At 53.0% G+C, this 24,606-nt stretch overlaps 2 protein-coding genes across 3 annotated transcripts in view; one reads left to right on the plus strand and one right to left on the minus strand.

Annotated features, from left to right (window-relative positions):
* PITPNM3 (PITPNM family member 3) overlaps window positions 1–9,891 on the plus strand; it is an 88,636-nt gene extending 78,745 nt beyond the window's left edge. The window contains exons 17-19 of the mRNA XM_064271627.1: window positions 1,660–1,843; window positions 6,484–6,612; window positions 9,441–9,891. Of these exons, the coding sequence (XP_064127697.1) occupies window positions 1,660–1,843; window positions 6,484–6,612; window positions 9,441–9,746 (619 nt within the window). The 3' untranslated portion in view covers window positions 9,747–9,891. The remainder of the gene's footprint in view (window positions 1–1,659; window positions 1,844–6,483; window positions 6,613–9,440) is intronic.
* Window positions 9,892–14,306: 4,415 nt separating this feature from the next.
* Window positions 14,307–21,493, minus strand: PIMREG (PICALM interacting mitotic regulator). 2 transcript variants are annotated; one of them, XM_003416858.4, is made up of 6 exons: window positions 21,449–21,493; window positions 20,632–20,960; window positions 17,011–17,306; window positions 16,142–16,237; window positions 15,475–15,524; window positions 15,057–15,143 (listed from the first exon to the last, which is right to left on the minus strand). In XM_003416858.4, the coding sequence occupies exons 2-5, from the start codon at window positions 20,923–20,925 to the stop codon at window positions 15,491–15,493; spliced, it is 720 nt and encodes a 239-aa protein (XP_003416906.1). In that variant the 5' UTR covers window positions 20,926–20,960; window positions 21,449–21,493; the 3' UTR covers window positions 15,057–15,143; window positions 15,475–15,490. The 2 variants fall into 2 exon arrangements, with proteins under 2 accessions (XP_064127696.1, XP_003416906.1); XM_064271626.1 differs by lacking the exon at window positions 15,475–15,524 and having other exon boundaries at window positions 14,307–15,143.
* Window positions 21,494–24,606: the final 3,113 nt, after the last annotated feature.

Below are 24,606 nucleotides of genomic sequence, written 5' to 3' on the forward strand. Positions count from 1 at the left end.
CATTCTTTCCTTTCCTTCTTTCTCTGTCCCCTTCAGCCTAAGCTCGTGGGTTTTCTGCTGTGGTAGTCGGTTAGATCCATCAGTCACAGGCTTAATACCTTTCACAAAAGACTGTGTAGCCGCATTCTTGGTCAAAATTATAGGACACGTGTCCTTAGTTTGTATGACAGAATTTCCCGAATCTTTAAGTTTTGTTTTCATTTTGCACAGTTCATTTTTAAGTCCATCTCTTTCCTCTCGCATTTTACTCTAAGTAGCAAGGAGAAACCATGCGGCCCCTTTAAGATCTTGCTGAGAAATCTCAGCCAAATATCCAATATTCATTCACCCATTTACTACCCAAGATCATCACTTACAAGTTCTACCTTCCACCAAACATTTGAACATAATTCAGACAATTCTTCGCCACTGCATAAAAAGCATTGCCCTTCCTCCATTGTCCTATCATATGTTCATTATTTTCTTTTAAAGCCTCACCAGAAACACATTTAACATCCACATTTCCAGCAATATTCTGTTGCTTGTGCCATATGTATTCTCTAAGACTATAAAAACTTTCCTCACTTCTGTCTGAGCCCTCACCAGAATTGCCTTTGATGTTCATAGCACTATCAACAGTCTCTTCAGGGCAATCTAGGCTTTTACTCTTAGACACCTTGAAAATTCCAAAACCACTTCCACATTTTAGGTGTCTGTTAGAGCAGCACCCCACTCTTGGTACCAAATTCTGTCTTAGTTATCTAGTGCTGCTATTACAGAAATGCCGCAAGTGGGTGTCTTTAACAAACAAATTTATTTTCTCACAGTTTAGTAGGCTAGAAGTCCGAAATGGGATTATAACCAGGCATAAAAAAAAAAAAAAAAAAAATAGAGATTAGGATTTCTAACTTATGTTTTTGGGGACATAATTCAATCCATAACAGGGTCTTAAGCAGTTATAGTCAGATAGTGGTCATCTAAACACTCCACCAGGCCAGAAGTCTGTTCTCCAGTCTTCATAGTCTGCACCCTCCTTCTTGGCCTAGCAAAATCAGTTTCTCATTTTCTTCTTTTTGTCTTTCTGCATTTGCTGATCTTTGCACAATGACATGTATTGTTTTTTGTAAAAGAAAAAATACATGTACTTAGTTTTCATTTAAAAAAAAATCCTTGCCATTCTCCAGGGGCTATCTCAAATGCCACCTTTCCCAGGAAGCCCACCCTGCTTCCCTCAATCAAAATTAATAGCTCTCTGCTCTGGTTCCCATTTCTCAGTTAGCACTTTGTGTTAGCCAGTCTCCAAATAGGGCTCCCCAGTGAGCTCTGATTCCAGTATTCATGTGTTTATGTGGTCCCTTCCCCTTTTCACTTGTGACCAATAGAATGCAATGGAAAGGACGCTGTGTGGCTTCCAGGCTGGGTCATAAGAAGCCTTGCAGCTTCTACCTGGTAGGGCCATTGCGGAGAAGGGCCCAGGAGAAGAGGGGCAGGAGTGGGGGAGGGTAGTTTGTTGTGGGTTTGCTGAGCTGGGAGCGTGAATGTAGGGGACCCCCTTGTCCTCTCTAGCGCTCCGTGGAGCACCTTCTGGCTTCTCAGGAGGGCAGCGGGTGGGGCAGGCTGTGGAGCATGGGAATGGGAGGGCTGGCATGGGCCTGGCTGGACCCTACAACACTGTCTCAGGCACTGGCAGGACCTGGGCTACATGATCCTCTACATCACCGGGCGGCCGGACATGCAGAAACAGCGGGTGGTGTCGTGGCTGTCCCAGCACAACTTCCCCCAGGGCATGATCTTCTTCTCCGACGGGCTGGTGCATGACCCGCTGCGGCAGAAGGCCATCTTCCTCCGCAACCTTGTGCGTGAGGTGAGTGCTGGGCAGGCGGGGCCTCCACAGCCTGCCCTTCTGGGGTGAGGGGAGAGAAGAGGCCCGCCTGAGAAAGTAAGGCCCTTACAGTCCTTCCTTCCTCCTTCAACCCCCTTGGGCTTCATGCATTTATCCTGCAGCCTCAGGCTGTGCCTGGGGACAGCTCTTTCACGTGGATCTCATGCTGCCCTCTTAACAACCCTGTGAGGTGGGTGGCATCCCTGGATGCAAATGGTTAACCTTCTCAGCAGCTAACCAAAAGGTTGCCTGTTCGAGTCTACCCAGAGGCACCTCAGAAGAAAGGCCTGGCAATCTACTTTCAAAAAAATCAGTCATTGATAAAGACAGAAAATGATACTGGTGAGGAGTGAGCTTCTTGGCTCAAGAAGACAAATGAGGCTATGCGGGCAGCTCCTGTCTGGAGGAGGGATGAGAAGGCAGAGGGGGCCAGGAGCTGGTTGAGTGGGCATGGGGAGTACCAGGTGGAGAGGAGTGTGCTGTTTCATTAGGCGGAGAGCAGCTAGGAGTACGTAATAGCAAGGTGTATATAAGTTTTTGTATGAGAGACTGACTTGATTTCTAAACTTTCACTTAAAGCACAATTTAAAAAAAAGAATAAATCAAAAGAATCAGTCACTGAAAATCCTGTGGAGGACAGATGTGCTCTGACACACGTGGGGTTGCCGTGAGTTGGAGATGACTCCGTGGCAACTGGTTCATTGGTTGCAACGTAGGCGTGTGTGGCCTTGTGGGCAGATGATCCCACTGAGGTACGGTGACTTGCCCAGTATCTCGGAGTCCGGTTTTCATCCTTTTTCCCCTGACTCTAAAGCCTAAACTCTAGTCTACATCTGGTTACTCATTCAAAAAACACTTATTAAGTGCCTATTGTGTTCCCAGAGGGCAGCGGTGGCTCAGTGGTAGACTTCTTGCCATCCCTGTAGGAAACCCAGATTTGATTGCCAGCCAAGACAGCCACCACCCCTATCATTGGAGGCTTGTGTGTTGCTGTGATGTTGAACAGGCTTTAGTGGGGCTTCCAGACTAAGACAGAGTAGGAAGAAAGGCTTGGCAATCTACTTCTGAAAATCAGCCAGTGAAAACCGTATGGATCGTAATGGTCTGATCCACAGCTTATCATGGCGATGGCACAGGAGCTGGCAGTGTTTCAGGAGTTGGGTGCCAACTTGCTGGCAGCTGACAACAAAACAGCACTACGCTCCCTACCCCGTGTGTGGGGGTGGGGCTGCACACAGACAAACGGCGCACAGAACATGTTTTCCAAATCTTGCGACTTAAGACTGGTCTCGCAGTGTGGTCCAGGGACCAGCAGCACCTTCATCACTCCTGGAACTTGTTAGAAATGCAAATTCTCTGGCCCCACCCCAGACTTACTGACTCAGAAACTCCCGGGAGGAGGCCCAGCAAGCTGTTTGAATAAGCCCTCCAGGGGATTCTGATGCACACAAAATTTAGGGAACCACTGGTCTAGAGCAGGGTTGGCAAATGACGGCCTGGGAGCTAAATCCAGCCCACAGCCTGTTTTCATTTGACCTCTGAGCTAAGACTGGCTTTTACACTTTTAACTGGTTGGGGGAAAAAAAAATCAGAGGAAGGATACTATTCTGTGACATGTGAAAATTCTTTGACCTGTCCATAGTAATGTTCTCTTTGGAGCAAAGCCCTGTGTTGTCTGTGGCTGCTTTGCACTGCAGTGGAAGGGCTGAGGAATTGCAGGACAGTGCAAAGTCTCAAGTGTTTACTATTTGGCTCTTCGCAGAAAAAGTTTGCCAATCCCTGATCTAGAAGGACATGTAAATTGACCATTTACTAGTGTGTGATCTTTACTATGGAAACCCTGGTGGCATAGCGGTTAAGTTCTACGGCTGCTAACCAAGAGGTCAGCAGTTCGAATCCACCAGGCGCTCCTTGGAAACTCTATGGGACAGTTCTACTCTGTCCTAAAGGGTCGCTATGAGTCGGAATCAACTCGACGGCAGTGGGTTTGGTTTTTGGTTTGATCTTTACTATAACTGAAAAAGGCCCCATTGATGAACGAGAGAAAGGATTTAGCTTTGCCTAGGAGGGCCAGGGAAAGCCTCCAGGAGGCAGGAACTTTTTAGCTGAGTCCTGGAGCACACAGATGAGTTTGTCACGTGGATAAAGGAACAGCATGTCCAAAAGGCACAGAGGCAAGAAGGAGCCTGAGATCTTCTCAGAGCTTCAGACATCCAGGATGGGTGGGATGTGCAGGGTCAAACTCAGGAGAAGTGGGAGCTGAAGCCTCAGAGATCATCAGGGGCCCGAACTTGACAGGTCTTGAAACCTTGGAAAGCAGGCCAAGGGCAATGGGGAGCCATGGAAGAGCTTAAAGCAGGGGGGTGGCAGTATCTAATGTGGGTTGTAGAAAGATCCTGCTGGCTGCTGTGTGGAGAATAGATTGGAGGGAGAAATGAGAGACAGGGAGTCCAGTGAGGAGGCTGTTGCCCAGGCAAGAGGCAGGAAGACCAGAATCCAAGTGGTGGCCGTAGGGATGGAGACAGAAGGACGAGGTAGATTTGCCAGGACTCAGTGATGGCCAGATGTAGGGAGTGAGGAGCTCTCTGATGTCCACTTGGGTGACAAGTAGAACTGAAGTGCCACTCACCTGACTGTGGACTCCTTTGGACAGATTCTGTGTCTCTTTTGCTCACCAATGTATCCCTGGCATTTGGGGCAGTGATGGCACACAATAGACACTCAATAACCGTTGGTAGAATGAATAAAATGTCCCTCGGTGGCACAAGTAGTTTGCACTTGATTGCTGACCTGAAGGTTGGTGGTTTGAATGTACCCATTGGTACCATAGAAGAAAGGCCTGGAGATCTGCTTTCTTAAAGATTACAGCCCAGAAAACCCTATGGGGCAGTTCTACTCTGTAATACATGGGTTCACCATGAGTTGGAATCAACTCTAGGGCAACTAACTAACTAAATGAATGAATGAATGAGTGAATGAATCAGTGAGATGAGATAGGGACAGAGGAGGAGGACCAGGCTGAAGGAAGCTGAGATCAGCTGTGGACATGAGCTGTGTCAGCCTCAGTACGTGGTCCAGGGGAGTGGTGGAGATCGGGAGCCATTGGCATAAAGCCGTGGCAGGGCAGTCATCTCCTGGGGAAAGGTGAGGAGTGATAGGGGGCTGAACTGGGTCCCTGAGAGCAGGAAGAGGAGCCAGCAGAGGACCTAGGAGGGGGGTTCAAGGGGGAGGAGGCCCAGGAGAGAGAAGCTGCCCAGGTATCAGGGGAGGAGAGAATTTTAAGAAGGAGAGAGTGTCTGTGAGAAGAGGCGTGGGTTGGTGAGACTGTCACTGGATGAAGACTGGCCACTGATGCCCTCGGTGAGAAAGCGACACCCCAGAGGGCTGAGGGGGCTCAGCTTGGAGGGTCCTGAGGGTGGGAGCAGAGTCACTGGAGAAGGAGGGCGGATGTTGCAGAGGGAGCTGGGGCGAATGAGGAGGCCGGAAGGGACAAAGAGACTAAAGCCGTTGGGAACACACCCTCTAAGGGCTAACGAGGTGAGGGGCGGGGGGTTGAGGAAGGAGGCAGGAAGCCCACCTAGTGGTTTGACGTCAAAGGCAGCGTCACCTGCAGGTCTGGGGCCTGTTAAGAAGGTGAGAAGTTGGTGAGCAGTGGAGGTCATCTGGGTGGTTGCTGGTGTCATAAGGAATGATGGCAGGATTTGGGGTGAAGACACCCATGATCAGATGCCTCCAGGAGGCTGAGGAGCAGCCAGAGGGGGGGAGGGAGTGGCCAGAGATGTGGACAGCAAGAGGCACGGTCAGACTGGGTATGTGGAGGCTTAGGGTTCAGAGGGGGACAGTGTGGGTTCCATTCTGGAGGTGACAGCCACCGATGCCAAAGAAGGCAAGGAGCCGAGAGAAAAGTGGTAGGTGGTTTGTCCACGTGGACAGTGGGTCATCCCTGGTGATGGTGAGACTTAGAAGGAAGGACACCTAGGACCCAGGACCAACTGCCTCCAGTGAATTTGGGGGGAGGGTGACAACACTGATGAGGAGGCACAAGGTGAAGAGCAGCTGGGCAGTGGGCACGTGAAGGAGGAGGGGGCTTCATCCCAGTGGGGTGGGTGGGGATCCGGATGTGACACCAGAGCAAGGAGGACCTTGGCAGTTCCCAGTATTGGGATGGACTTTTGGGGAGGACGTCAGACCAGCTGGCTACAGGCGGCTGCTGGATGGTGAACCCGGCCTGGTGGACGTGGGTGGTCCAGGGTCAGGGGTTGTAGAGCTGGACTCCAGCCCTGGCCCTGTGATACACGAGCTGTGTACACCTGGAACTTGGTTTCTCTGTCCACAAAGGATCACTTTGCCAGGTCATTATATAACCTCTGGGATCATGCTGCCTAGGTGGGGCCAGTGAGTGGCAGTGGTCATGATTGTCACAGGCAGACCGTGTCAGGCCTGGTGTGGGGTGGGGCAGAGAGGGAGCCATTGTGGGGTGATGCAGGGTGGACCTGTGGCTTGGTGGGTAACAGAGTGCAGATAAAGGGTCCCCAAGCAGGGCCCCTGAGGTGGTCTAGGAAGCCTCGTGGGGGAGGCCAGCTGGGCCTGCGCCTCCTGCCATGGGCTGCCCTGTCTTTCAGTGTTTCATCAAGATCAGTGCAGCCTACGGCTCTACGAAGGACATCTCTGTCTACAGTGTGCTGGGCCTGCCACCCTCCCAAATCTTCATCGTGGGCCGGCCCACCAAGAAGTACCAAAACCAGTGCCAGGTGGGTGGAAGCTGGGCTGGGGGTTGGGCAGGGGACAGGGGCCAGAGAATGGGGGAAGTAGGCTGTTCGTGCATTTGCTTGTTCATGCAATCATTTATTTGTTCATTCCTTCACTTGCTCATTCATTCATTCATTCATTCAACAAACACTACTGGGCACCTTCCCTGGGCCAGGCCCTGTGTTGGGGGCAGGGCAGGATGCCTAGTGGAGTTAGATGTAACATCAGCCAGCCAGTCAGTCTAGTGGGGGAGACAGGAAAAAAAACCCACAGATGATGACGGTACATATAACAAGGGCCACGATGCGTGGCGGGGGCACAGAGAATTGTGGGACCTGGGGTGAACGGCTAACCTGGACTGGGGGCAAGCTTGGCTCCTGGGAGTTTGAAGGAGTTGGGTCTGAGGTTGGGAGGAGTATTTGTGGCAGAGGCAGCAGTAAAAGCAGAGGTCAGGAGGTGACAGAGAGCAGTATGTTGTGGGACCTGCAGTGACTCAGCTTGGCCGAGTGTGGTGGAGAGCAGGAGTGCGTGCAGGGTGGCCAGCTGGGCCTGGCTAAGTCGGGACTTGGTCCTCTAAGCATGGGGTGATGGTGGGGAGTGACATGATCAGGTTTGTGATCCAGGAAGTTCCCTCTGGCTCCTGGTGGAAGGTGTCCGAGGGAGTGGGGAAGTCAAGGATGGCACCCTGGTTTCTGGCTTGGGTGGCAGGGTAGGTGGTGCCATCATAGTGATTGAGGAGCAGGTTGGAAAAGGAGCGGTTGAGGGGAAGGCTAAGAGCTCCGTGTTGGAAGTGTTGAGTGCTAGGTGCCTGAGAGGGAGCTACCAGTGGGGTGTCAGCAGCCAGTGGTGTGGTCTGGGCTCAGCAGAGAGGACCGACAGACATGGGTCTCTGGGAGAGCCAGCATTTAGTTGCTTCAGGAAGCCGTGTGTGTGTGTATGTGTGTGTATGGTCACCCAGGGAGTGTGGAGAGCGAGAAGAGAAGGGTGAGAGGGAGGAACCTGAACAACAGACAACAGAGTTAATGACAATAGTGATAACTTTTCGCAGCACATTCTCTATATTTATTCTTTACGTTCTCAGAACAACACTATTAGGTAGGTTCTACTAGCCTTATTTATAGATGAAGAAACCAAAGCACAGAGAGGGTAAGTGACTTGCCCAAGGTCACACAGCTGTGTGATTCCAGAATTGAGACACCAACCCTACTGCACTGCTCTGGAAGAAAAGCAGGCGAGGGCAGTGGCATGGGTCCGAGGGGTGGTGACTGTTGAGAGTGTCAGATGCTGCAGGGGAGTTGAGCAATGGAAGGACTGAAACTGTCCATGGACTTAGTAGCAAGGAAGTGATTGGCAGCCTTAACGAGGAATTTCCTGAAGAGAGTCAATGTTTGAAATAGCTGCTGTGCCCAGACTCCAGAGGGTGCAGCACGGAGGATCCAGCTGAGGCTGGAGTCGGTGATTCTGTGCAGACCCGTCTACTGGTGTGTGTGCTCTGTATGTTCTCAAAAGAGCTCAGCAGCCCAGGTGCAGGCCTGGAGGAAGGGGTGGTCGGCTCCAAGGCTGGGGCTCTGGTGAGCCGGTTGAGAAGCGGGTGCTAAGGGAGCTGTAGAGAGAGTGGCTAAAGTGATGCCCTGGGGTCCAGCTGGGTCAGGAGGGACGTGAAGGCAGACGGGGAAGAAATCAGAGGATGTCGAGGGCCTGGGAGGCTCAATGAAGCTCAGTGAGAGTGGTCACAGTGGTTGTGAGAGGAGGACAGCTGGCCAGAGAGTGGGTGCCTCATTTGAAGACCTCCCAGGTAGAGCAGTTCTAGGTGAGAACAGCAGCTGAAGTGAAGTGAGTGTCACCGTGGAGATGTCAAAGAGGAGAGAAGTTGGGGAACAGGGGAGGTCACCTGGATGAATGTTGGCATCACATGATGGCAGGATGTGGGGTAGAGAAGAAACCCATAATCCAGGTGCCACAATGGTCAATGCATGGAGAATGACCTAGTAGGTGCCAGGAACTCGGAGAAACAGAGTGAGATGTCCAAAAGTATGAGCCTCCAATGAGATGGAGGGAGAGACGATGGTGTAGTTGGGGCCCTGGGAGCCCAGCTGGCTTCACGCCTCCACCTGCCCACCCTGGAGGTGTGTGAGCTGGGGGAGAAGGAGCAGCCTCCACTTGTGGGGGTGGTAGGAGCAGCATCTTTAGGGGACAGCCAGGTCTCACTTAAGAAAGTGAGTGGAAAAAGTATTCAGTGAAGTGGGTGATTTGGGGGAGAATTGAATTTATCTTTGGGGGGGGGATTCTGGACCTGAGCTTCTCAAACTCTGTTGTGCACAGATCACCTGGGGGTCAGGTTTCAATGCAAATTCTGCTTTGGTAGGCCTGGCGTGGGGCTGAGAGTCTGCCTAACAAGGGGCCAGGTGATGGGGCTGCTGCTGCTGGTCCACGGCCCACACTTTGAGTAGCAAGGTTATAAGGACACATGGGAGGAATTGGCAAGAAGGGCAGCTCTGGGCCCTGAAGAAATGGTTGTATGGGGTAGAGAACTGGATAATGGCATTGTTTGTTTTTTGCTTTACATTTTGGGATTTGAGTGCGAATGACAAAGATGGGGAGGAATTAGACTTCCTCTCCCAACAGGGATCTAAAGAGGACTCTGGTGTGACCCCCCGGTACAGATAGAGGTGCTGTGTTGTCAAAGCGAGGGGGAGCCTTGGGCAGTAGAAGGGTCCCGTCGTCTCGGGAGCTGGAGCACGGTGGGAGGTTCTAGGGCCGTGGAGACGTTGGGTGGGCAGGACCAGGGGGCCTGCCCCACCTGCCGGCCCGACGCCTCTTCCCTCCGCAGTTCCTGAGCGAGGGCTACGCTGCACACCTGGCCGCCCTGGAGGCCAGCCACCGCTCACGCGCCAAGAAGAACAACTCACGCATGATCCTGCGCAAGGGCAGCTTCGGGCTTCACGCGCAGCCCGAGTTCCTGCGGAAGCGCAACCACTTGCGCAGGACCATGTCGGTGCAGCAGCCGGGCCCGCCCGTCACCAACCCCAAGCCGGAGCGGGCGCAGAGCCAGCCGGAGTCCGACAAGGACCACGAGCGGCCCCTGCCGGCGCTCAGCTGGGCGCGTGGGCCCCCCAAGTTCGAGTCGGTGCCCTGAGGGGTGGCTGTGCTCAGAGCAGAGGGGCCCACGAGGCCGCCTGCAGGAACGGGAGGGAGCTGCCTTCTCACCGACACAGGCGTTTTCCTGCTTTTTCCCTCCCGTGTCTGTCCAGCAGCGTCGGACCAGAGGGGGGACCCTGCCGAGCCTTAGGGGGCTCCCTGGGCTACGAGGGGTGAGACCCAGGGGTCTCAGTGCAGTCGCTGCTGCCTCCCCCATGCCTGTGACCGCAAGCCCAAGTCGGGGCTCATCCGGGGGGCAGAGCTGCCAGAGCTCGAGCATTTGGGCAAAGTCAACCATCTCTGTGAGTCCCTGAGGCTTCGGCAGCAATGCAGGGCAGGTCCTTCAGGGAGCCATCCCCAGACCCAGCATCAACAGCCTTCTGCGGGCATGGCTTCTTAGCTGTCTCCAATGAGGGGCAAATGGCATTTGTGCCCGCCCTTCCTGTGACATCCTGGGTCACTATATTGGGTCTGGCAGTCCTGTGGCAAAGTGGCCACTTTCTGGGCATGAGAGGACGTCCCCTGGGCTCATCCTCATGTTCGCAGTGTCTCTCCATGGCCCTCAGGGCGCGGGGGCCGGTGCTGACGGTCTGTCCTCCTGCAGCTGTCCATTGTCCCCCTTCTTTTCCTGGGTCTTCTCACCATCACCCCGTGGCCCTTGAGGACAGGCATCCCTCTTCCTGGAGCCCTCGCCTGTGAGGCTACAACCGGGGTTCTGGCCCAGGGGGCTGGCAGCAAGCCCTTGAGTGTGCTGCTTGCCCTCTCTGGGCCCTGCCTTCCTTCTGTGATTGGAGGCCCCCCAGCTGAGACTGATGTGAGGTTTTGACTCCTAGGTCTTGTTGGCTTGCACTTCCACCCCCTGGGACTTTTCAGGCCTCAGGGTCCCTGGGAGGGCCCAGCGATCCACCTCTTCTGAGACAGGGGTTCTGGGTGGGTCAGGACGGAGGAGCTGTGGTCCTGCCTCAGGTGAAGCCCTCCTGGGAGGGATCCCTGCTTCTTGGAGAGCCTCAGTGGGTCCGTGTGTTTGCTGGCACTGACGCCTGAACTGGGTGTCCCAGGGACAGAGACACCCCCAAAGGGTACTGTTCTGGCTCCCTCTCCCCACCAGCTCTGCTCAGACCGACTTCTCCCTGGCAGGTGCAGAGCTGAGTCCCCAGGCTCCTGGGAGTTCATGTAATTTTGGCACAAACTGTTGTCTTCTCTTCCCTTCCCCCTGCCACTCAGCTTGGTTTGTGCCCATGACCTCTTCCTGGGTGGTCCCCTGAGGTTGGCAGGGCTTGGCCCTCCTGGGGCCCCCTGGGGCCTACCTGGGCTCTCTTGCTGCTGAGCCTCTGGTGGGGTGTTGGCCTTGGCACCTCTCCCTTGCTCCCTGGCCCAGGCCTGCACCCATCGTGGGGGGGTTGTGGGGGGTTGCCTCTGAGCCCCGTGGGCTGTCACTGAGGCTGGTCCCAGCTCTTTCAGCCAGGGCTGTGTGCTGGGGCCAGGCACCCCCAGATGTCTGTACGCACAGCAGGCACCGGTGTCAGCTCAATGTCGCTTCTGGTCAATGTCTACCTCGCACAGCTCCTGTGCAGCCGACGTGCCCCATGAAGGCTGCTGCTGGTGGGGGCGGCTGGGCACCTGGGCGCCCTGCTGGGGCTGGAGGGGGCTGGGCCCTGCTCTCACCACTAGAAATGTGTCTTCTCCAGCCTGCAGCTCCTGCCCCGCTGGTCCAACCTGTCTGCTAGCAATTCCCTTCCACTTTCAGCACTGCATACTGCAGCCATGCCCAGAGTGGCCTGAGTGCCCTGGGTTGGGGAGGCGGGGCCAGCATCCTCCTTCTGCTCCAGCTCCGCCTCCTGGTGGTTCACCCATGTCAGCGCCAGACTCCCCGCCCTTTAACATTTCACCCTCTTGGCTCTCTGTAAGGCACCAGTTCATATGGCAGAGCCACCTCAACCCTAATCCTTCCTACCCCCCCCCCCAAATACCCTGAATTAAACTTGGGCGGACTTAGTCTGATTCCCTGAAACTCCACCTCTACTTTTTGCAGACGCCGCTGACGTATTTAATACTCTCAAATGACGGCATCACTGGTATGAGATACTTTGCCCCCAGCTACCCTTCCTTTCCCCTTTCTGAGGACCCCAGGGGAGGAGCAAGAGGTAATGCCTGGATCCCAGGGAATTCGGAGGCAGAGAGAACAGGGTTCTGTGGTTCCAGGGTCGGAGCTGGGATGTGGGACACAGCGGGAGGGCCACCACTCCTTCCTTTTTTTTTTGCCCCCCACTGGGCCTTGGACAACTCACACCTGAGATGCTGATGGTGTCCAGTGGGGTCTTGTAAACACAACGTCCTCAGAGCTGTAGTTGGTGTTTGTCAATGTGTGTATGTGCGTTTCTGTACGGTAAGGAGAGTCAGACCACTTACGTTCAGTACTGCTTTCACGGCAACTATGTAGCCAATGGAAACCCTGGCGGCCTAGTGGTTAAGTGCTATGGCTGCTAACCAAGAGGTTGGCAGTTCAAATCCGCCAGATGCTCCTTGGAAACTCTATGAGGGAGGTCTGCTCTCTTATAGGGTCTCTATGAGTTGGAATTGACTTGATAGCGGTGGTTTAGTTTTTTTTATGTAACCAATACACACTCTCTATACTAGCGGTTTGTTCAACTTTGTCACTCGGTCAAGTTGGAGAAAAAAAGAACCCAGCTGTGTTGTTCTCCAGAGGGCGTGCGTTGCCCGCGCCCTCCCCCCCCGCCCCCGGCATAGTTCTGTGAACCTGTTTATTCTAGAGAATCCTTCCAGCCCCTGGCGTGCCTACTCCCAGCATCCGGAAAACAGTTCTCCCGCCTGACCAAAGCTCCTTGTTTCTTGCGTGGCATGTTCGTCCTTCCTGATCCAATGGGCTGTCCTGACTCAGGGACTGCCTGCTGCCCCCTCTCACCACGTCCCCTCTTGGGGGTTCAGGATGTGCCCTCAGCCAGGGCCTGCTCTTCTGGCATCATTGCTTTTGTTCTAAAGATCTTGACTCCTCCCTTAGGCTCCGCCAAAGAAAAAAAAATTTTTTTTTTTTTTTTTAAAGTAGACCCCTTTCATGCACTTGGATGAACCCCCCAGCCCGTCTGGGTGCTGGGTCACAGAAAACTGACATCTTTGAGCCTCAGTAATCCAGAGAAAAGGAACTCTGGCGGTGCAGCGGTTACATACTCAGCTGCAAACCAAAAGGTTGATGGTTCGAATCCACCCAGCGGCTCCTGGGAGAAAGACCTGGCAATCTGCTCCCATAAAGATTACAGCCTACAAAACCCTATGGGGCAGTTCTACTCTGTCACATGGGGTTACTATGTGTTGAAATTGACTCAATGGCAACAATCCAGAGATTACTGGGGGCAGACTCTTGAGAGCGGGGAGGCTAGTTTAGTGGTTTTCAAACTGTACTTTTACCACTTGGAGCCCAGGCTTGTGCCCAGAAAGTGTCCTGCAGACCAAAAGTGGCAACAATCTTTAAATGACCCCCAGACCCCGGGCAGGTAGAAATTGGTTGGAGATGGTGCCGGTTTGGCATCAGCATTGTCCCACCCAGCCAAGGTGCTGCCCTACCTAGGAGGGCTGGCCCTGGCTGTGAAGCCAGCCAGGCCTCTCCAGCTGAGCCCCCGCCTTAAATAACCAACTTCCCCGCTGAATCTGGGGCATTTTGGATGCCAAGTGCTTTGGAAACCTATTCTCTTTGGCTCAGCCAAAAGAAACGTCCTTTCCTTCCTTTCCTCGGGGCTTGGGGCAACTTTCTTAAAATTATAGTTAGGGTTAAGTCCAAGTAGTGAGGCCTCATCCAGGTTCTGCTTTCCTTGCTGAGAAACAAGGTCCTTGGGTGGCACAAACGGTTTGTGCTCAACTACTGTCCTAAAGGTTGGCAGTTCAAACCCACCCAGCGGCACCTCAGAAGAAAGGCCTGGCAATCTGCTTCTGTAAAGATTACAGGCAAGAAAACCCTACGGAGTCGTTCTACTCTGTAACACATGGGGTCATCAAGAGTTGGAATCAACTTGACAACAAAGGGTTTGGTGTTTCGGTTTTGCTGAGAAAGCAAAAGGACATTTGAGAGGAAAGTCAGATCTTGACTTTCTCCTCTTCGGGACAACAGGAAGCAGATGACACCAAGGAGGAGCAGGATGGACGAGGCCAGCTTGCTTATGGGGACCCTTACCCTCAGACTCTTCTGTCCTTTTTTCTTTGTTTCCGTGGTGGTAGCAGCCAGCCTGACCGTCTTCGTGGTCTGACTGTTCCTAAGTGCAGCTTTCAGTATTGTCTGTGGTGGGATATGGTTCTGTGCTGAAAAGGTTTCTATTCCTTTGGCTGCCTTGTACAAAATCCGTTAGAAGAGAAAATGTAAAATACCAGATTTCTAACAAGATGAAAAAAACAAAACAAATAAAAAGCACTATGGAGTGACAAGATTTTTACAACTGGTCTTGATTTTGATGTGAGCTGGTTTTTAACTCTCAAACGTTGTCACTTAAATAAAAACCTTATTTGCCTTTAAACTGTGTTTTGCTCTGGACTCTGCTGAAAAACCTTTCCAGTTCCTTGTGTTTTCTTCAAGCTGGGGGTACATGGGCTGGGAATGGAGGTGGAAGGGGAAGCAAAGCTGGTCCTAAACCAGAAACCTATGGCCCCGAGCAAGCGGCCTGGTGGGTGATGGAGAAAGGGAAGAGATACCAAGTGCAGAAAGATCGTCTTTATTATGAAAAAGCAATGTTATTTAGGAATGTCACACCCTGGGTTCTTTCTAATCAGAGGACCGAGCAGATTTCTTAAATAATTTACAAAGGGCAGAAACCGCCCCTGGCCAGTGCTGCGCCCTGCCTGCACACCCACAATGCCCTCTGCTGAGTAGATAAATAGGTACCGTAAGCCAGGGTCTGAGAGCTGGAAACCTCTCCTAACCCCTCTTCTGGGGCTCTGGTGGGGGAAGCTGGGATGGGAATGGGGTTGCCAACAGCCTCAGCCCTGGACACACGGGGATGTCCGAGGATATGGATGGCTTTCTGCAGACCCCACTCTGGGTATGCAACTCAGAGCTCTCACAAAACTCAAAACTCCCAGTGCGTTCACTTCACGCAGAAGACAAGCCAATCACAAGGCTCCAGTGTAGGGTGAGCTCCTAACCCCAAAAGTCCCCTGGGGGAGTAGAATGACACCTCCCTCTACTTGGTTTCCCAAGCCACTCTCGAGCTGTGGTCACTGATGGGCCCAGTTGTGGCTGAAGCAAGAAAGCAGAGGCCCCAGAGCAGTCAGGTCCTTGTTAGCAGTGGCCCAGGGGGTACTGATGAGTCCTGGGAGCTTCCTCCAGGAAGCCCATGTGGCAGCACAGACATCCTGGGTTGTGAGGGGGTGGTGGTCAGATATGGCTTGTTTCCTGCAAGACAGAGCTCCCTTTGTGCCCCTTTCTGTGCCCAAGACAGGGGAAGTGGGACACCATAGCCTACCCTCCAAAATGGGGGGTTGGGAGGTAGCTCTAGCTATGTAGGGGCCAGTCATGCTCAATTAGTGATGGGATCAGTGAGGTTAGCAGCTCTGGCTCCGAGCAGCCAGGGAGACTTGCAGTTTCTCCTTGGCTGTGCCCAGTAGCGCCGCGAGGTTTTCCAGAAAAGACTAATTTCTTTAACATGCTTCCAAATACGCATGCATGCTCAGGCGTGAGGAAGAGGAAGGCAGGGAGAAAGGTGCTTGGGGGAGGGGGGCATTACCTGAAGGGCCCTGTCTTCAGTCATGAATGAGACAAACGGTCATGTCACCACTAGATGGAGAAGGGGGAGGGGTTGACGTCATTGGGTGCTGGTGGCTCTGAGGGGGATTCCCAGCCTGGACTAGACACAGACTGGGAAACATGGTGGGAACAAGGCCCGCTCAAAGATGTGAGCTGCCAAGGCCCTTCGTGAGAGGCCGTCACGGCCATTATACAAACAGGGAAACAGTCCCGAGGTAAGGCTGATCCAGAAGCCAGGCCCTGCTCCCAGGAGGGGCTCCTGAGCAGAAAGACTGGGAACTCCAGAGCAGCCACGTAGCTTCTCCCAGTACCAGGGGCAGGCAGGGTATGGGAGCCACAGAGAGTGTTGGAGGAAGGGCAGATCTTTCAGGAACCAAGTACCTGGCTACATGTGAGGTTCTGGGCGGTGGACAAATGTGTGGCCCAAGGCCCAGGGTGCTACGCGCATCTAGGGTACATCCCTAACCACTATCCCAATCCAGGTCTGCCATCCTCTCTCATGTTCAGAAGAAGAGACCAAAGCTCAGAGTGGGGCAGGGAATAGCCAGGGTCATACAGTGGGTCCGAGCCAGCCAGATCCTACCTAAAAAGAAGGCATGGCTCAACTCTGGCAACTTTTCACTTTGGAGCATGGGGTGCCAGCTCACCTGTCTTCAGCCACAATGGCTTCATCTAACTTGTGGGACAACTTCTGGAGACGCTGAATTCCCATCCCTACAGGCTCCAAGTCACTGTCGGACTCACTGAACAAAAGAAGAGCCACATCAGTGACTAGTTGGAAACCTGTTGCAGGAGTAAACCACCCCCACTGTCCCCAACCCAGCACTGGGGCCTGGACTACCAGCCCAAGAGATGACACCTCACCCCAGACCATCAGTTCAGGAAGTGACATAGAGTGCCTTTGAATAGCTGGCAGAGAACTGAGATCATGGCCCATTAAGCCAAGGTCATGGGCAGGTGAGCTCTGCTGCTCCCCACTTAGAGACCTAGCCTTGACCAAAAAACCAAACCCACTGCTGCCAAGTAGATTCTGACTCATAGCGACCCTATAGGAAAGAGTAGAACTGCCCTATAGGACTTCCAAGGCTGTAACTCTTTACGGAAGCAGACTGCCACATCTTTTTCCTGTGGAGTGGTTAGTGGCTTTGAACCACTGACCTTTTGGTTAGCAGCTGTGCACTTAACTGCTGAGCCATCAGCCTGGGCTAAATCTTTCCAGAGGGCTTAAAGCTTGCTCTTGGGACCACCAGAAGGCTTGGGTGATATGATATAGTCAGAGCTAAGCTTGCTGTTTCCCTTTACAGATAGGGAAACTGAGGCCCTGAAGGACCCCCTCCCCCAGGTTCCCTAGTAGTGGGGACACAGCTGGACCAGACATATGTACCCCTGGCTTCAGGTAGCCATAGTAGGTGCTCAGAAGCCCCTCGGGCCCAGTTAGTGTTTGGGGGCCAGGGAAGAGAAACTGTGCCTGGACTCAGAAGCCACAAACCCTGTGGCAAGGCACTATCCTACTTGCCTGGGGGAGCAGAGGGGCTCTGTTGAGGAGTACGGGCTTCGGAAGGCAGCCTCCCTTCTGGACCGCCGTAGTGGGTGGGTCTGTGGGCTCCTTTGGGCAGAGAGGCTGTGCTGCTCCTTCTTCCAGGAGTCCAGAGCTGAGTAGGCAGGGGTGGCTCCAGACAGCCGGGTGTTCTTCTGGCTCAGGCTGCGAGGTGGAGGGCTACCACCCTTTTGTGCCCCTCTCTTCCTTCTCCTGGCTTTCACCTGGGTTTCCACCAGCCACTTGGTGCCATTTTGGCAGGACTCTTGGATTCTCTGAGACAGATACATGGAAAGGTTAGCACAAAGCCAAGGGCGAGCTACCCAGAGTTCCCAGACCATACCTCCAACCCCAGGGCCCACCAGTAGTCCCACACATGTTGGCTGCTTTTGGTCTCAAGGACAAGGTTTGGGGATGACTCCATGTAAAATGGCTGTATTGCAGGGACCTGGCTCAGAGCCTCCCGGGACATGAGTGCAGGGGTCAGCAGCTGGAGGATCACTCTGGACCATAGAGACTCTACTCTTTGAAGTCCAAACTCTCCTGGGGACACAGATTGACCCAGAGACTCATGGGGAAAGCCCAAAGAAGACCAGGTCCTGCACCCTGACCCAGAAGATAATTTGTCTTCCTGCCTCTGGCCCCTCTCTAATCCGTCATTCACACAGGTCCACAAAGAGGTCCTCTAAAGGTAGTTCTGATCATGATACTCGATTGACATTCCCCTGGCTCCTCATTGCCTATAGGATCAAGCCCTAACTCCTGGGACTGTCACTCAAGACCTTTCATACCAGCTTGGCGGGAGGATGTGATAGATGGGAAGGCTCTTCATTAGCTGAAGTACCTTTGCCTTGGCAAACCAGAGTCTAGAGGTTAGAGCAAGACCCGAATTAAATTTGGTGAGTCATGTGACCTTGAGCAGTTCAGCTCATTTCATTTCTTTGGTCCCTGGGGGTGATGAAAACAATCACATGTTTCCAAACAAGGACTTTCTGCAAAGGGCCCAGAAATAGCTACCCTTTCTCCCTCAAAATCTTCAGAATTCCCAAACAGACACTGAGGAGAAAACTCTTCACCCCATTCTCTCCTTGGGTGGTCTAGTTACACTCATGGCTTCCACCTCTCCTAGGTGATACCTCCTGATCTCTCCAGCTTCGGGCTTGAAGACGTGTCCTCTTGGAGGTCTGATGGGCACCTCACGCCCAACATGTACGACATCTTCTTGCCTACATGTTTTCTTCTGACACCAAATCCTCTCAAATCTAATTTCGGAACAGCTCTAGAACTTGTTCACTTCTCTCTAGGTCCAGGCCTCCAGGCTTTCTCAGGGGAGAATCTGCCTCTAACCCCATTGCTATTAAGTAGCTACAGATCATGTACCAATCTGCTAACCTGACCAGGTCCCCACCCTGTTTAAATTCTTCTTATTGGGAGAGTCTAAACAACTTTAGCACATGGGACCCTTCTCCATCTGCCCCACCTTGCTCCCTGTCCTCAGGCCATGTTGTTGTTATTAGCTGCCCCTGATTCATGATGCCTTCACGCACAATGGAACAAAACGCCGCCCAGTCCTGTGACGGGCCTTTCTTCCTAGTCAGTCTTTGCCTAGAAGCTCCGCTGGAATCTGTACAGCGTCATAGCAACCCACAAGCCTCTACTGACAGACAGGTGGTGGATGCCCATGAGGACCGTTGGCCGGGAATAGAACCCTGGCCTCCCACATGGAAGGCGAGAATTCTACCACTGAACCACCATTCCCCCCACCTCCGTATCCTTTGACCTTGTTGTTAGGTGCTGTCGAGTTGGTTCCAACTCACAGGGACTCTATGCACAGCAGAAGGAAACACTGCCAGGTCCTGCACCATCCTCATAATTGTTGCTACGTTTGAGTACCTTGTTGCAGCCACTGTGTCAATCCATCTTGATGAGGGTCTTCCTCTTTTTTCACTGACCCTCTACCAACCATGATGTCCTCCTCCAGGGACTGGTCCCTCCCGATAACATGTCCAAAGTACATGGGACAAAGTTTCGTCATCCTCCTTTCTAAGGAGCATTCTGGCTGTACTTCCTCCAAGACAAATTTGTTCGTTATTCTGGCAAGCCATGGTATAGTCAATATTCTTCATGAACACCGTAATTCAAAGGCATCAATTCCTCCTCTTTGGTCTTCCTTGTTCACTGCACAGCTTTTGCATGCATTTGAGGCTATTGAAAATCCCATGGCTTGGGTCAGGTGCACCTTAGTTTTCAAAGTGACATCTTTGCTTTTTAACGCTTTAAAGTGGTCTTTTGCCCTCTGGCCTTACCCAGACCAACTTCCTGTCAGTTCTCCTGAGCATCTTGCTCTTCCCCAGCTCTGGGTCTGGACTCAGGCTTTTTCACCTGCCTTTTTAAACACACTTCAGCCCTGGTGGTACAGTGGTCAAGAGCTCAGCTGCTAAAAAAAAGGTCAGCAGTTCGGATCCACCAGCTGCTCCTTGGGAACCCTATGGGGCGGTTCTACTCTGTCCTATAGGGTTGCTATGAGTCAGAATCGACTAGACGGAGTTTTGGTTTAAACACTCTTCAGTGCGGACAGTGGGGTTCGGTTGCAGAATTCTCTCCTGCTGTGCAGGAGACCTGGTTTGATTCCTGGCCAATGCGTCTCATGTACAGCCACAATCAGTCTGTCAGGGGAGGCTTGTGTGTTGCTGAACGGGTGTTAGTGGAGTGTCCAGACTAACACAGACTAGGAAGAAAGGCCTGGCAAGCTACTTCTGGAAAATTAGCCAAGGAAAACCCTGTGGATCACAACAGTTCAATCTTAGTGTGCGTGGGATTGCCATGAGCCGGGGGCCAACTCCATGGCAACTGACAACTGTAACAACCACCACAGTTCTCCTTTGCTGGGTGATCTCCTTGGAGCCACTTCCTCTTGGAAGCCCTCAGTGACTAAGCCTGTGTTTGGTGTTCCCCCACCATGAGCTCCCACTGCCACTTGCTTGTAATTCCTTTTGACAATCCGGCTCTTACCACCTTGGACTGTGAGGATCTGTCTCCACCAGGGCCCTGTTTTCATCCTCTCATTCAGCTATTTGTGGAGCACCTGCTATATACACCAGGGACTATGTGGGGTGCTAGGGTAACAACAATGAACAAATCGAAGTCCTTATTTTCATGGAGTGTACATTCTTGTGGGCTCCTTGAGGATAGAAACTGGCACCAAGGAAAACCAATAGCCTTTGAGTTGGTTTGAGTTGATTCCAACTCACGGCAACCCCATGTGTATCAGAGTAGAACTGTTTTCCATGGCTGATTTTTCAGAAGTAGCTCACCAGGCCTTTCTTCCACGGCACCTCTGAGCGGACTCAAACCTCTAATCTTTTGGTTAGCAGCTGAGTGTGTTAACAAATGGCACCACCCAAACCCATTGCCATTGAGTCAGTTCTGACTCATAGCAACCCTGTAGGACAGACTAGAACTGCCCCATAGGGTTTGCAAGGAGCAGCTGGTGGATTCAAGGTGCCGATTTTTTGGTTAACAGCAGTAGCTCTTAACCACTGCACCGCCGGGGACTCCTAAAGCCCTCCATAAATGGATGGTTAGTGTTGTCAGTATTACCTGGGACATAGCACCCAAGGCATTCTTGGCCGAGCGTGCTGCAGCCTGGAGGCCCTGCTGCCCTGGTTCTGGGTTTTCCAGGCGTTTCCAGGAGGGGCCCGCCCCGAGGTTGAGGTTGACCGCTCTCAGGGGCAGCCTCCTTTGGAAGTGTCTGCACAGGGAGCCCAGGGCGCTGGTGGAGCTCTCTAGATGGCCCACAGCAGGCTGCGGCACCACGTTCTCCTGGAGCTGCTCCTGGTCCTGCAGAGATCTGCGGCGCCTCGAGGCCCCCACGCCCTGCCACCGAGAGGCCATCCGCCTGGCCTTGAGTCTGCGCTGCCCACCAGACCCTGAGGAGAAGGTCAGAGGGCAAGTCAGCAAGGCATCCCATCCCCTTCCGCACAGAGATCCTGGGTATGGGGAAGAGACGGGATGGAGGCCCATGGAGGGTGGCGGAAGGATGGCCCAGGCTGGGTGGGGGGGGGGGCACGTGGTAACAGTGGGTGCGGGGTGTGGAAGAGGGGTCAGCAAAGCCCAGAAGAGGGCAGAGGCTGAACAAGGATGGTCAGCACTTCCTGCTGTCCCGTGCTTCCAAGACAGTTGTCCTTTCGTCCCAGCCTCCATTCCGCTCTGTCTCCGGAGGGGAGGGAACCAGGGTCAGGCCTGGTCCTGGGAACAATCGCGCTGACCTAAGGCCCTCCGGCTCCAGGCCAGGCTGACCAGACGCCCCCATTCCGGCCGGACGCTCGCAGTACCCAGGCGCCCCCACCTGCTGCCCCTGTCTTAACTACAGCCCGCACCCCGTGGGCCGGAGCCCCTCCAGGTCCCCCGCACTCACCCAGCAGCCCGCTGCTGACCAGACGCGTCCCCGGCCGCTCCTCTGCGACCCCGGAGATTTGAAACTCCGCGCGGACCCGCCCCGGACCCCGTCCTCGCCGCTGATTGGCCCCGGCCCGGACACCGCGGCCGTGCCGGGGATTTCGATTGGCCCCCTCCGCTCTCGGCTGTAAATCGTGCTCTCGGATTGGCCCGGCCCTTCCCATTCATCTCAGGACCCCCTTCCCGGCTTGGCGCCCCGCGATTCCTCGGCTTTGTATCTGCCCAGCCCGGCCCACGCGGCCCGGCTCTTCAGTCCCTCTCGGTCCAGCCCCCGCGCCACCTTCTGGACGCTCAGACCCGGTTCCGTCGCCCCAGTCTGGATCCGAGGCCGGGGGCTGCCTCCCTGCAACCTGCAGGAGTTCAGGGGTTCAGGCTGTCTGACTAAACCGAGCTCGAAGGGGGCGTCCCGGGCAAGGGGAAGACTCAGGGCCTGGTGGCCCGGAGCTCCAGGCCCCTCAGCCCGCAGCTTCCATCTGCTCTAGTTTCCTGGGACCTCCCACCCTGCCCAAGAGGTCTTGGTCAGTGGTTTGTCAGAAAGAGCCAGGGCTAGGGGTTCAGAGCCCTGCGTTCCCATGAAGGTTTTGCCTCAAATTTTCCTCGTGACCCTCTTTGTTACTGAGACAAGGTACTGCCGTTTTCTGTATCCCCTAAACTCCTGACCCACACTCTAACCCCCCCCCCCCCCCCCCCCCCGCCGCAAGAAAATACTTCCTGGGAGAGGTGACAGGCCGGGAGCCCATCTCCCTGCCTTCCAATTAAGCCCCTCTGTGGAAGACAGTCCTGGCGGTCTGCTTCCATAAAGATCACAGCCAAGAAAACACCATGGAGAAGTTCTACTCTATAACACACGGGTCTCCTTTACAGTTTACAGTTTATTTCCGTCACCTGCCTGTCAGTTTGTTGTCCTGTATGGTGGCTTGCATGTTGCTATGATGCTGGAAGCTATGACACCAGTAATTCAAGTACCAGCCGGGTCATCCGTGGTGGACAGTTTCAGCGGAACTTCTGGATGAAGACAGACTAGGAGGAAAGACCTGGCAATCTACTTGCAAACATCAGTCAATGAAAATCTTACGGCTCACAACAGATCATTGCCGATATAGTGCTGGGAGATGAGCCCCTCAAGTTGGAAGGCACTCAAACTACACAGTGGCCACAACAATGGACTTGACCACACCAACCATGGTGAAGAGGGCCCGTGACCAGGCAACGTTTCATTGTGTTGTACATAGGGTCGCCATAAGTTGGAGCTGAATCGACAGTAACTAACAATGGTCTGTTTTACTTGATTAAGAAACTGAGGTATAGAGAGGTTAGTTTGGGCCCAAATTTCCCTCAGCTCATAAGGAGCAGAAGGAGCCCTGGCGGTGCAATGGTTAACCCCTCGGCTGCTGACAGAAGTGTTGGCAGTTTGAAGCTATCCAGCAGGTCTGTGGCAGAAAAACCTGCCAATCTGCTCATGTAGATTACAGCCTAGAAACCCCTATTGGGGCAGTTCTACTCTGTCCTATAGGGTCACTACGAGTACAAAAATCAACTCAAGTGCACCTAACAACAACAACAATATGTAGCAGAGACAAAGATCCAAACTTGGGCAGTCTGGGACCAGTGTCTACGTGTTTAACCATCACGCACACTGCCTCTCCTCAGCCCCTTGCACCTCCACCTCCAGATTGGACCTCTCGCCACACAGGCATATCCAACTACCTCCTGGTTACCCCCTGCTGTCTGGTGCTGCAGGCACCTTAAGTCAACATGCCCCCACTGAAGCCACCCCGGTCTCTCTCAACCCTCCTTCTCCTCCCCCATGGTCCCTCTTGCATGTCTTTCCAAATAATATCTTTTGGGTGCCTGTGATGTATTCAACAACGGGCTAAAACTGGGAATAAAAAGCTGAACAAAACAAATGTAATCCTTACCCTCACAGAACCCAAAATCTACTATGCAAGGGGAGAGATGGACATTCTGATCAATCAAGTAACCAAGCCGAGACCTAGAGAACGAGTAGGAATTAACCAGGCAAAGAAAGTGCTGATATGTGAGAGTTAGGGAGGGCAGTGAGGTGGGGTGGAGGGTCTTCCTCGCAAAGGAAACAGTACGTTCAAGAGGACCGGTACCCACTGTAAGAAACGCAGCACACACACAGATGTACAACTGCGACAAAAGTTTCGTGAAACAACACTTTACTATGTGTGATGTGTTCTGATATTTTCTTTTCTATTTCATTGGAAAAATGCCGGCCACAACTTTCTAAATTTATTTTATAATGACTCACTAATGGGTGTAATCCGTGGTTTGACAAATACCCTTCTACTTTGCTGGTTCACTTTGTTCCCCTCAGTTGAGTTGTTTACCAAGAATTGTTTACTAGATGAAGACAGACTGGGAAGAAAGGAGGCCTGGCGAGCTAGTTCCAAAAACCAGCCAATGAGAACCCTATGGATCACAATGGAACATTGCCCAATGATAGTGATGGAAGATGAGCCCCTCAGGTTGGATGGCACTCCAACTACACAGTGGCCACAACCAGTCACTAAGGGGGTTTAAGGAGTGTGGACTGCACTGGGTGACGCTGTCAGAGGAGGTGACACCAAAATGACTGTCAATAAAATTTTTGTGCAGTGTTTCAACAGAAATTGATTATTTTTTATTAAAATATCCCTATACTTAGGGCATTCACTAATTAGATAGTACCTAAAAACTACTTTAGGTGAAGGGAAAGACAGCACACAATACAGGGGAAGTCAGCACAATTGGACTAAACCAAAAGCAAAGAAGTTTCCTGAATAAACTGAATGCTTCGAAGGCCAGCGTAGCAGGGGCAGGGGTCTGGGGACCATGGTTTCAGGGGACATCTAAGTCAATTGGCATAATAAAATCTATTAAGAAAACATTCTGCATCCCACTTTGAAGAGTGGCGTCTGGGGTCTTAAACGCTAGCAAGCAGCCATCTAAGATGCATCAATTGGTCTCAACCCACCTGGATCAAAGGAGAATGAAGAACACCAAGGACGCAAGGTCATTATGAGCCCAAGAGACAGAAAGGGTCACATGAACCAGAGACTACATCATCCTGAGACCAGAACTAGATGGTGCCCGGCTACAACTGATGACTGC

Source organism: Loxodonta africana, chromosome 18 (genome assembly GCF_030014295.1).
Source record: "Loxodonta africana isolate mLoxAfr1 chromosome 18, mLoxAfr1.hap2, whole genome shotgun sequence".
NCBI classification, from domain to species: domain Eukaryota; kingdom Metazoa; phylum Chordata; class Mammalia; order Proboscidea; family Elephantidae; genus Loxodonta; species Loxodonta africana.

Excerpts from the sequence above, each read along its gene's own strand:
- PIMREG (XM_064271626.1), bottom strand. The coding sequence starts at position 20,925 with ATGGCCTCTCGGTGGCAGGGCGTGGGGGCCTCGAGGCGCCGCAGATCT. Across the intron at positions 16,238-17,010 it reads GAGCCCCTCTGCTCCCCCAG|TGAGTCCGACAGTGACTTGG; the intron begins GCAAGTAGGATA and ends TCTTTTGTTCAG. Across the intron at positions 15,144-16,141 it reads GCCATTGTGGCTGAAGACAG|GAAACAAGCCATATCTGACC; the intron begins GTGAGCTGGCAC and ends TCTGTCTTGCAG.